Raw genomic sequence first — 12,361 nt, 5'->3', positions numbered from 1 at the left:
ACATGAGGTACAAAAGACTGAAGTGTCAAAAGAGGAGGTGCTGGAACAAACTTTTTAGATTGTCCTGCAGATCATACTGGTGGTTTTGTTTTGTGCACATCATGTCCCTATGCGGAAACTACGAGTCCTAGTGTTCAATATCCCATCTTGATCTGAGCTTCCATGATTGCTCAAATGGGCAGCAGGATGCAGCATTCAGTGCTGCAAAAAGCCTATTTTGATCCAAACAGAGCTGCTTGAGAACTCTGCAGGTCCCACTGTGGAATTGCTCAGTCTCAGTCCAAGCAATATGGTTCATATATTGCATGGTCCACCAAACAGTACACCAGTTCACTGCCTTGGAGTGGTCCTTTCCAGAGAAACTACAGGTCCAAGAATGGTGTTCCAGCTCAATTAAAACATCCTCTGTATTAAAATGAGCACAGCTGCAGCCTACATTGTAGAAAAACATAGCGCTTCCCTTAGATCACTCCTAGCGTAAGCCAAGGCTCAGAGATCTTGCTAAGAAATAGACTATTGTAGGTGAAACTGAGCTCAGAATGTAACCTAGTCTGACCACCTTTAGAGCTGCAAAACCTTATCTTTTGCAAAGCCAACCAATAATAAAAATGCTAAGATAATTTTTAAAAATCCAAATACAGTGACTGACTCATAAGACGGTAGGAGCAGATCTAATTTTGTTCTGAGTCCTGACTCTCTTATATAACTGTACTTCAGCACCTGGATGCTATGGTGATTGGTTCTTTGTAAATATAACAGGCAGATAGGTGTATAATGCCCAAGAGACTTTTGAATAAAAGCAGACACCCCTATGCCCATGTAGCATCCCACTGGAGTCAGTGAGGATCCTCACAGTTGGAGGGATCCATCTGTGTGGCTCAGATTGCACGGTTGGGACCATAGTTATTAAATTAAATATTTGTCTATCATTAAACAAGGTGACTTTGCTGCTTGACATTGTTATAACAGCCTGTTTTCTGTGGGCTTTTATTCCTTCTTAATTTTGAGCTCTTAAATGGTCTATAGATCTTGTACTGGGTCACTGCACAGAGGTGAATTTTTCCCAAGGAGAAGGCAGCTCTTACAGATCTGAAGGATGAAAAGGGATCATGCACTGGCCCTCAGGCTTGATTAAAGAGTCTGTGCAGTCATATGTGCATTATTATCTCTATTACAAATAATACTATTGTTTATCTAATTAATTAATTTGAGTCTAATAAAAATTCTAATAACAAATGAAGGGGTAATGAACGATCCTTGGTGGAAGAACCTACATAGTGGGCAGAATAGAGCTAGCATAACAACTGGCTAAATCAGAAATATCCACGTGGATAGGATTGAACCAACGTTAGCGTCCTTTACAGTAGCTAGAAAGCCACTTATATAGCGGCTCGTTGGTCTAGGGGTATGATTCTCGCTTAGGGTGCGAGAGGTCCCGGGTTCAAATCCCGGACGAGCCCTGTTTTTCTCTTCCCAACACTTGAACAGTTCTACGATCATTTTACATTATTTTTATTGAAAGTACATTTACACATCAAGATAAAAGAAATGAGGAAATATCTGCAACTAAAAACATGGCCCTCTTGCTTTCTGTATTGACAGTGCATTAATTTGAATATTACATTTATTCTCACTGCTTCGTGAGTCCCCTGGCCTCCTCCACACGAACTATTATTAGCCCCACTTTTCCCACGAGTACCCCCATACATCCTCCCCGTCTTCGTCCTCTAATAACATTGCTCAACCCTTTAATGAGACTAGCATTACGGGGCGGGGGACTACGTAGAGAGCCCAAGGGGGTCAGGGAAGGCGGCAGGAACAAGGGAAGAAACACATCTTGGGGTGCACGAGGACAGCGGATGTTGCCTGTGTATTTCCCCCCTCCTCCTGTGCCCCCTACTTCGTCTCCCTATGACCCTGTCCTCCCCATGTTCCTATGCCCTCCCTAACCCTAACCCTCCTTGTCACGGGGGGACACGTCCCCCGTATTTACAAAGGGAAACAATACAGCAATCTCTCTTTGCCTGCCTCCCCAGCCTGAAAACCAGCTTGATCTCACTGTTCAATATTTGTGTCTCCACTTGCACGATCCCCCACTTTCCCCATCCCCAGGACGCCCGGCCAGCCACTGCCCCCCTGTGCACCCCTTCCCCCTGTGCATCTCCCACCCACCCCAGTTACCCCCCCCTCCCTTCTCTGCATTGCCCTCCTCCCACCCACTTCACCTTGGGAGCCCTCCCTTACTGCCCTCGGGGCCCCGCTGTGCAGGTAATGCAATAAAATGAATTCAGGGATCAAACCCACAAAACGGGAGGGCTCGCGCCCCCCCTTCGAAGCGGGCTCGTCCGGGATTTGAACCCGGGACCTCTCGCACCCGAAGCGAGAATCATACCCCTAGACCAACGAGCCGCTGTCTGTTCCTTTTTCCCCAGCCAGACTCTTCACTATTATCCCGCCTCCTCCCTGCAGCGCGCCAGCCACTACCAGCGTGGTCCCTCCCCCGCCCCGCTACCGGATGGTTCCGCCCACAGGCGGCCCCGGCTGGAAGATACCATTCCGCTCCCCACTAGGATCCCCCCACCTGATGGTATCGCCTTTCCAGCGCCCACAGTTAGCCCGCTCAGCCGCCCCCATCTGGCAGATACTATTCCGATTCCTGCCGTGGGGGAGGGCGCCTGATGGTAGGACTCGAGCCCTCTGTGGGGAATCCCACGCTGCGCTTTCCCCTGGGGACGCCTCAGCCCCCTAAACTCTGAGGTAACCCACTGTCCCCCAACGGCGGCTGAGTTCGGAGCAGGGCGAGCTCATCCCTAGTGGAGGGGGGGGCCGGTCTTTCCCGCTTCTGCTCCCACACACACGCTGCGGTCCGGACGTTCCGTCCTTCCCCCTGCTCCCATCGTGGAACCATGGTTTCGCCCGCCCCCCTTCCCCACTGGGCTTCAGGTGACGGTCGCTCGAGTTACCCGGATATTGCTCCCTTTCCCCACGCTCCCTTTCCCTGAACAGCGGGCCCCTCCCGCCCTGATTCTGCCCTGTTGGGATCTAGGAAGGGGGGCGAGCTGGGCGCGCGCGCGGAGGGGCGGGGCGGGGCTCCCCGGGCTGGGGCGTGGCCAGGTTCAATTCACCGCCCCGGGGCCTCTGGCCGCGTCAGGCGCAGCCCCGCCCCCCGGGACGCGGGCCTGCGGTGGGAGGGGCCCCTGGAGGAGCGTCCGGGGTGGGACCCGCCCCCGCCCCCGCCCCCCTAGATGAGCCTCCTCTAGCTCCACATGGGAGCCGGGTTGCTCCTCATGCCGAAGCCCTGACTGCCTCCTGGCCTCCCCGTTCACCCCCTTCCGCGCTGCCCGCGCCCCCTCGGGCCCTGCGGCCTGGGCGCTTAGCAAGTGACCTAGGGACTGGGGGGCCCTGGGTTGAACCCCCGGCTCCATCACAGGCTTTCTGGGTGAGCCAGGCCGTTCACGTAGCCTCCCTCTGTGCTCCGGTTTCCCTTGTGTGAAACGGGGCTAATACTTTAAAAGATTGTGAAGTGCAGGGAAATCTGCCGCTGAAAAGCGCTGGGTAAGAACTAGGTGTTAATAGTGCTGGCAATGCCTTTCCAAAAATCACTCTTCCACCAATAGCTGCTCTCCTTCCTCACCTCCTGGGCCTTTCATCTGGCTCCAGTTTCAGTCTAAACCATTAAAACCGGAAGACAACCACAGAACTCAGAAGACCTCGGCTGAACACAACTGCCCAGACTCTTAGCTTTGATGTTGCATTCCTTTCCCCACGCTGTTGTGTTTTGTTTCTCTAAATTTCTTCTGGGCAGGAAGCTTGTATTGTTACACTACTTAGCTGTAAAGCACCAGGCATGCCAAAGGTGCTATATAAATAATAGAATTTCCTTACTTGTGGTGTTTTCCTGTCCAATCATTAAGAGTTTTAGGATCTGATCCTGTGCTCTTCTATCCAGAGATTTTGAGATGCCCCTGTGGCTACCCTTGGTCTGAATGCACAGTCCAGGGCCCCTTGTGTTTTTATATAAAATAGTTTTTAATGTAGGTTGTGTGTAACTAGTAAATATCATCCAGCAGGTCCACACAGGAGATATGTGGAGGTCTGCAGCTCAAACCTACTCTCACAGAAAAGCTGGGGAGATTGCCTGCTTTAACGCATATCTTTTCTCCGCCCCTCTCTTCACACACAGAGTGTCTTTGATCTAAGACAGGTCAGGCAAACTACAGCCTGTGGGCTGCGTCCAGCCTGTCAGACCTTTTAATCCAGCCCTTGAGCTCCTGCCGGGGGGTGGAGTCTGGGGCTTGCCCCACTCCACGCGTGGCGTGGCTCCGCACGGTTCCCGGAAGCAGCGGCATGCGTCCCCTCTGGCTCCTATGCATAGGAGCAGCCAGGGGGCTCCACACACTGCCCCTGCCCCAAGCGCTGGCTTTGCAGCTCCCATTGGCCAGGAACCAGCGCACAGAGCTGCCTGGCTGTGCCTCCGCATAGGAGCTGGAGGGGGGGAACATGCTGCTGCTTCTGGGAGTTGCTTGAGGTAAGTGCCTCCAGGAGCCTGCACCCCTGATCTTCTCTTGCGCCCCAACTCCCTGTCGCAGCATTGATCCCCCTCCCGCCCTCGAACCCCTCGGTCTCAGCCCAAAGCATCCTCTTGCCCCCCAAACCCTTCATGCCCAGCCCCACCCCTGAGCCCGCACCCCCAGCTGGAGCAATCACACACACCCCGCACCCCAAACCCCTGCCCCAGCCCCCTCCCACACCCTGAACTCCTCATTTCTGGCCCCTCCCCAGAGCCCTCACCCCCCTCCTGCACCCCAACCCCCAATTTTGTGAGCATTCATGGCCCGCCATACAATTTCCATACCCAGATGTGGCCTTCAGGCCAAAAAGTTTGCCCACCCCTAATCTAAGATGTCCTTCATGGCGTAAATTCCTTCACCCACTCAGCAAGGCTACACTCCCTCAATCCAATACTGAACAGCTCCCCATCTCTCCTTCTAGGACTCTGTCTGTTACCATAGAATAAAAACAGACCTATAAACAGACAACAGAAGAAAGACACCCTTTAAGTAGTGTCTGCCACATGGAAGCAGAGAGTGACGTCATACCTGCTACACCATTGTGGGTGTGGAGGGGGCAATTTTGTCTGAAGGAGAAACCTCTATTCTTACCATGGAATCTTTAATGGCTACACAGGTAGGATTTGTGTTTTTAAGATCTCATCCTGAAGACCTTCACATAGTGAACTTTAAGAGGATGAATAGTTAAGTCAGAGCTATCAGTACTGGGACCTAGCTCCAGGGAGTCCACAAATTTCAAATTTGATGGTTTAACACTACACTATCCCCTTGTTGTAATCCCACCCTCATTCTGCCTGCTGCTACCAACTCTACCCATCCTGGTTTGGGCTTCTGCAGCTCCCCAGGAAGAAACACTTATTTTTCTTTTCAACTCCACTGTTTTATTTCCTCTGTTTTTCCATTATATTTTCAAGATGAGGGGGACAAATTCCACCCTCTTGACCAGCACACACATTCTCTAAACATGCACACGCATATATACAGTAATGGACAATCACACACGTCCAGATACATCAGCTGAGAAAAGAAGTGTTACAGTGATGCCTGCAGCCTGGCCTGAGATACAAGTCCAAGCAAGCCGATTAAAACACATTTCAAAGGTGATGACACTTGCTGACATGGCTCAGAGAGGGTGTGAGGGTTGCATATACTGAGAAACCTCTTCTAGGTACAAATGGCAACACCAATCATTTTTCACTGGTTTTGAATGAACAATCCTTAGTGCTTTCATGTGGGAGGATGGGAGGCAGGACACATTAAGTAGAACATAAATCCATTTGTCTTTTTATGACTTTAGTGCGGGTAAAAGGTGACACATAGGATATTATTTATTTGTATAGCTGTAGTGCCTAGGAGCTCCAGTCATGGTTTAGGATCCCATTGTGGTAGGCTCTGTACAAACACAGAACAAAATGACCCTCTGCCTCATAGATCTCCATCCACAGAGCAGGTGCAGCAGAGCCAGGTTCCATCCCTCTCTGCCTTGCCAGTGTGTCTAACCCCTGTCCTGGTGCAACTGCTTCAAAGATGAAAGGGAGTTCGGTCTCCATGGCCATTTCAGACTTTGGCCTCTTCAGTGATACTGTTGGGTCAGGGGCGGTGTTGGGTGTCAGATAATGTGCTGGTGGTTTTAGTGAGGTGGACACCTGTCCGTCAGGAATGGGATTGTGATACTTTCCCAAACCCATTTCATGTAGACTAATCAATAGCTAATGCAATCTGGAGGTAAATGGCTCCATAGCCCAACCACAACTAGTCCCCTGAGCCAGCTAGTCCTTTGAAAGTTTTAACAGAACCCTAAATGCCAGCTCCAAGCACTTATATGGCCTCATCACCATAGTATCTGAGTACTTCTGCTGTTATCCAGTCCTTTCAAACACTCCTTCTAAATGCTCTAAGGCAGTGGTTTTCAAACTTTTTGTATTGGCAAACCCCTTCATACAGCAAGCCTCTGAGTGGGACCCCCCCTTATAAATTAAAAAACACAGGATTTTATATTTAACACTCTTTTAAATGCTGGAGCAGGGTTGGGGATGGTGCTGGGCTGGCGGGGCTTGGGCTGCCAACCCTGTGCATGGCTGACAGCTCGTGACCCCCTTGTAATAACCTTGCAACCCTCTGAGGGGGTCACGACCCCCAGTTTGAGAAACCCCACTCTAAGGAGAGAACCTGGCTCCTTAAAATAATTTTTTCATGGGATGATAGTTCACCAGTTCAAATTTAGCCTAGGCAATAGGCGAACCACGGCCACTGGGAGTTGCGGGTGACTGTGCAAATGTAAACAAATGGTCTGGCAGCCTGCCAGCAGATTACCCTAACAGGCCACAGGTTGCCCATCACTGCCATAGTAAGTGAAACTCAATCATACATAGGCTGTTCACTAGCTTACATGAAATGTATAGGTTATTTCAGTCCAGTTTGCAGTAAACAAGTGTCCATATCACAAAAAAATTAAAAGTGATTCTAACTGGCCACTTGTTGGCAGTCTCAGTAGAGTCCAAAGACTGAAGATGTCATGACAACTGACTTACTTGCAAGGATCAAGTGTAACAGTTGAATACAGTGGTGGAGTAGTATGAGGAAAGCTTGCACTATTACTTCCCATGCTGTAAGTGTTCTGTGGATATGGTACTTCAGTTGCTACTTCTCACCAGCACGAAAAAAAACCACACACAAAAAATCCTATAGAAAAATAATCTTTAGCTGTTAGGTGTTTCATATACAGATTTGCCAGCCCAACACTAGTCCAAGTAGATATTCATCAAAGATGCTGTATAAGCCATTTAAAAATGATCTTCTCCAGATTTAGGATTCACATTGTCTGCCATACAGCATATATATGTGTAGAGAGAAAATCATTTTTCCCTATTTTTAAAAACTTCATTTACTTACATTTGAAAACTGAAAATATTTCAAAGGAAGCTATTTAAAAAGGCACAACTTATATATGTCCAAAACTGATAAACTGCATCAAAGTCCAACATGGGGGAGCAAACAAAATTTGGAACTCTGCTGTAATGGTGAACAGTGGGCCCAGAAACGGTGGTGTTTGTCATGCCCACGCTACTGTGCATCAGGTCTCCAGACATAGCCATGAAGTTGCTCAATATACCCCAAGAAGAATCAGCCAGTACATCCTTTTTGAACCCTGCAGCAAAAAAAAAAAAAGTCTTAATTCCAGTCTCTCCTTCCCATTGCTACAGAATGTTATGGGTAAGAGCAGTGGACATCTTTGATGTTATTAATATTCTGCTGCTCTGTTGCAAGGGAGAGTCCTCCAGTAGCTGCACCTTCATTGGACTGTTTGGCTTCTCTTCACATTAAAGTCTCCTGTGTCCTGATTGGGTTCAGCATTTTGAGAGAGAAAGAATGATAGAAGACAGTAAGGAAAGTTATAAAAATAAACATATGTTACAATTTTATATTGATAGGAGTCGCTAGGAAAGTCTGGAATCTGAGTGTCTTTTTGGCCATCTTTTATAATTGGGTTATGGTTTTCCTGCTATAAATTTGAAAGACAGCTGCAGCCAGACCACTCCAGACTGATTTCCTCTGTTCTCACCAGCTAAGCTGGGTCAGACTTGGATTGAAGACAGGGAATCAATTTTTTTCAGTTTTTAAACTTTCCTATCCAAATTCATTCTGGATCTTTTCTCCCTACAACATGCCCTTTAAGACACAGATCTGAGCCCTCCAAACTCAGATAGTTCAGTTAGAAAGCAGGACAGGGGGAAATGCAGAGGGTCCCATGTTGCTGGGGTGACTTTTCATCAATGTAACTCTGTAATAGCTAGTGTGCAGGTGGCACCACTGCCCTCTTGGATGGAATGGGAGACCTGTTTAGGTGTGTGGGATTATGTTGGTCACCAGTGGTTAAAGGCCAGGTACGATGAGTGTAAACCCTAATATAGCTAGTGGAAATTCTCCTTTACCTCAAGTGGTAGAGGCCTGTGTTTTTTGATTTAGAAGGAACAAGTTTGTGTGGTTCAGTGGGTGACCACGAAATTGGTATGCTTGCACCACAGTTAGGGCTGACAGTGCCAACAAGAGATTTGAAAATGTCCCTTTTAATCAGACAGTTTAATCTAAATGGTCTCAGGGTGAAAAATGCTTTTTGCCACATGTACTTTCAAAATACTGGGCAGCTGAGCAAAGTGTCAAAGGTCAGCATTTCTTTCTCTTTTTCACCTACCATCCCTTTCACTGTCATGCCAGCCTGGGGAGCTGAGCCTTTTAATTGTCTGTATTAGATGCTCTGATATTGAAGTTGATTTGTACTGGGATTTAACAAGCACCAGAGGGAAATGGTAACACTGACACTCTGGCACAAGTGCCTTTTTATTTTTAAGGCAAAACGCTTGTGAGAACCTCTGGTATTTCATGAGTAATTACCATGGTGGCTTCTCTCATCTCTGCTTCATACTTACTCTGTGCCCGGTTCTTGCATTGGCAGCACACTGTGATGCTCACTGGCAGTTCCTGTGTCTGCTGCCGGCTGCGACATCCCCATCTTCAGGGACTTTTCCTGGGTGTCTGATGTTTCCTGTGTGTCTTTGCCCTCACTGTTTTCTTCCTTCTTCACCTCTTTATTTTCTTTGTTCCTTTTTTCCTGTTCAGAGGCATTGCCACCCTCCCTTTCCCCCAGAGTGCTCCCTTCCTTATTCTCTGGGGTGTTCTGGCACAACTTCTTATCATTATCTCCCATGGTACTTGGGCATGTCTTCTCCTCTGGCGTGCTCTGGGACGACTTCCTCTCTTCCTCCCCTGGAGGGCTCTTGCACGGCTTCTCCTTATCTCCTGTGCTGCTCTTGCATGGTTTCACTGCCTCTGTTTCTTTTTCTCTCTCCTCTTTGTTTTCTGTCCTGCTTGACCTTCTCCCTGAGGGTGGCTTTTCATTGGATCCTATCTGTTTCTGCATCAGTTTACTGCCTGTTTCACACACAGGTGACTGTGACTCCTCTTTCTGACTCTTAGGCACGAATACCTCATCACCATCCTCTTCTTTGGCCCCATTTTCTTGAGATGATCCAGTCGCCCTTAAATCTTCACCATCTCCGGAGTCTGACTGAGACTTTCGGAATTTCCTGGAAGGGGGTCTGCGCTTCAGTGATCCCCGTGTCCGCACCTAAGAACAGGTAAAGCTGAGATTGAAGAATTTAAATAAACCACACCAGTGTACAGTGTCAGCCCAGAAACTTAGGGTGAATGACTTTGATGCTTAGCTGGTGACTCAAGACACTGGTTCTCCTTCTCATTGACACTTTGAATAACTAGAGAGAGATCATTACCCCATTTAAACTGTGGCTCTCTCTCCAATTTACATTATCAAATCTGAAAACATTAAGTTTGACTACAAGGACACTAGACTCGATATATAGTTACTTATGAGTGAGGAATTACTTTGGAAACCTCTGCCATTTTATTTTGGGCACTGGGGTGATGAGAAAGGATAGAGAAGTTTTACTTCTCAGTAATCTGAGGACCAATGGTGAAATCAAGCAGTCCAGATTCTCTCCCCATTGTTGCCAATTCATCTGAGTCCTAATCTGCAGAAGCCCCTGCTATTCTGGTATGTCTTGGGCCTCCCAACTTCTCCCAGTTGAAGGCTGTTTTGGCAGCTAGCCTGCAAACTAAGAACTGCACCTAATTGCATAAACTGGAGAAGTTAACCAGCTGCCTTCTTCTTTAATCCAGAATTGTGGTTTACAGAGACTACAGTTCCCAGTAGTCAATACAGCCTGTCCTGCTCAGATCTAGGTTAAGTGTTGTATGATTGGCTCTCCATGGGCTATGCCTCTGTATTAAAGGGATGGGCATGGAACACACTGCAGAATTTCAAGGTTTATTTGACTTGCAAGCTGCCGTATTAATATACTAACGCACTGCACTACTAAGCGTTGGTCATTAATTTTGACATAATGTTGTTTGAAAAGCTGTGATCAGTCCAGCTCATGTTGAGTTGAAGCAGGTGAGTCATGCCACTTCATCACCTGAAGCCAGCTGGAATCTGGACTATGGAACTCTATTTGCAGGTAGGCAAAAGAGGGAGTCCAGTGGATCACAGTGAGAGGGAATTTCAAAACAGATGCAGCGATCTCCTCATTTGGCTGCAAACACACCCTGTGAAGACTGAATTGGAGGGTAAGAACTGTTCCACTTCCATTCCAAGCAGTAAACTGGCTTTGGCTTCCTGTGTTGGAGAAGGCCTGGAAGACACTATACCTTGTTATAAAACTTCAGGTGAGTGCCCTCTGGTGGTTGATCAAAACTGACTGGTGTCTCATCCGATTCACTGGAATGGGACTGGATGCCGGGGCTACTGGGAGTTGAAGGGGGAGTGCTAAAGGGAGATGGTATGACTTTCAGACCTGGGCTTTTTGGAGATGTACCTGGCACCAGGGCAGCTGGAGCAAATGCCAGATTGGCCTACAAAAAAAAACAAGAAGTCATTATAATAAACCTCCCCTCAGATTTAATATCATGATTTTTGTTGTTATTCTACCTGCCACCCAAATTCCCCCTGTCAGAGGTGAAGTGGACTGAAACAACATACTGTATGGTAATAACAGGTTTCAGAGTAGCAGCCGTGTTAGTCTGTATCCGCAAAAAGAACAGGAGTACTTGTGGCACTTTAGAGACTAACACATTTATTTGAGCATAAAGTTTCGTGAGCTACAGCTCACTTCATCGGATGTAGCTCACGAAAGCTTATGCTCAAATAAATTTGTTAGTCTCTAAGGTGCGAAAAGTACTCCTTTTCTTTTTGTATGGTAATATGATCACACAGTGACCACGTGGGGGAGCCTTTCCCCTTAACAAACATGATAGCCTCCCAGCTGACATAAGAGATACAGCTCCTGGTTTTGTGTTTCTCCTGGTGATATTGTCAACAAACAATCCTATGTGGAGAATTTCTGGATGGACAATTGCCCTTCCCGAACAGCTGGATCTCAGGACCATTCCTGTGTCATCTGCAGTGTTAGGGATTTTCCAGTGTCCCAGCCAAGTGAATATGTCTCTCATAGCTTTGCACAGGAGAGGCTGTGAACAGAGCAGTCAATAACAACAAGGAACTTTAAATCATTCTGTGTTTGCCAGATAGCACCTGAAGTTTGCAGCTGTGGGCACTCTCAGGCCCTTCAAATGATCACTAAATTTAACAAGAGAATACCATTGAAATAACTGGGTATGCTTTGTGATGGGGCTCCCACTTCTGGAATCCCATTGAACAGTGCTATTTAGTTCGGATAGTTGAGTGTTCTTGACTTGAGCACAACACTGCCATGAACAGGATGCTATTATTTGGGCACTGCTAGGAGGAAGCTCACAATACCAGGCGTGCCAGCTGGCATTAGCAGGACGTTATGTGAAGAGACTCACATTGTTAGTTGTCCTAACTGGCATAAACCAGCTACTGAGAGATACAGGGGAGTAGTAAATGCTGGGTAAGCTGTTGAGTTCCTTGGGAAATATAAAAGAAAAGTGAGAAGCTTTTAGGGTATGTCTACACTTCAACTGGGAGGGTGCTTCGGGCAGACAGACGTGCTAGCTCTGCTTGACCTACTGTACTAAAAATAGCAGTGTGGTCACACTGGCATGGGTGGTGACTTGGGCTAGTTGCCCAGTACAATCCCACCCAACCCCCTGGGTGCATACTTGGGTGGCTAGCTCAAGCCGCAGCCTGTGCCACTATGGCCACACTGCTATTTTTAGCTTTCTAGCTCAAACAGAGCTAGTACTTGTCTTTCTACTCATGCTGTTGTGTAGACATATCCTCAGGGATACAAATA

At 47.7% G+C, this 12,361-nt stretch overlaps 1 protein-coding gene, 1 long non-coding RNA gene and 2 other non-coding genes across 8 annotated transcripts in view; 2 read left to right on the top strand and 2 right to left on the bottom strand.

Moving 5' to 3' along the window:
• The first annotated feature begins 1,388 nt into the window (after positions 1-1,388).
• Positions 1,389-1,460, top strand: TRNAP-AGG. Its single transcript has one exon. It is a non-coding gene; the product is annotated as a tRNA-Pro (tRNA).
• Positions 1,461-2,337: 877 nt separating this feature from the next.
• Positions 2,338-2,409, bottom strand: TRNAP-CGG. Its single transcript has one exon. It is a non-coding gene; the product is annotated as a tRNA-Pro (tRNA).
• Positions 2,410-2,602: 193 nt separating this feature from the next.
• LOC119566923 lies at positions 2,603-10,794 on the top strand. The gene is made up of 3 exons (XR_005226490.2): positions 2,603-2,757; positions 4,993-5,187; positions 10,604-10,794. It is a non-coding gene; the product is annotated as an uncharacterized LOC119566923 (long non-coding RNA).
• RCSD1 (RCSD domain containing 1) overlaps positions 7,252-12,361 on the bottom strand; it is a 39,017-nt gene continuing 33,907 nt past the window's right edge. For 3 of the 5 annotated variants that reach the window (XM_027819981.3, XM_043538448.1, XM_043538446.1), the window contains exons 5-7: positions 10,794-10,997; positions 8,999-9,696; positions 7,252-7,719 (exon numbers count right to left, since the gene is read on the bottom strand). In XM_027819981.3, the coding sequence (XP_027675782.2) occupies positions 7,695-7,719; positions 8,999-9,696; positions 10,794-10,997 (927 nt within the window). In that variant the 3' untranslated portion in view covers positions 7,252-7,694. Of the gene's footprint in view, positions 7,909-8,998; positions 9,697-10,793; positions 10,998-12,361 lie in introns of all 5 variants that reach the window. The other 2 variants (XM_027819982.3, XM_043538447.1) reach the window with 2 other exon arrangements.

The sequence above is a fragment of the Chelonia mydas genome, chromosome 1, assembly GCF_015237465.2.
Source record: "Chelonia mydas isolate rCheMyd1 chromosome 1, rCheMyd1.pri.v2, whole genome shotgun sequence".
Lineage (NCBI taxonomy): Eukaryota > Metazoa > Chordata > Testudines > Cheloniidae > Chelonia > Chelonia mydas.
The sequence above is the reverse complement of the archived record's forward strand: the minus strand, read 5'-3'. Positions and strand labels throughout refer to the sequence as shown.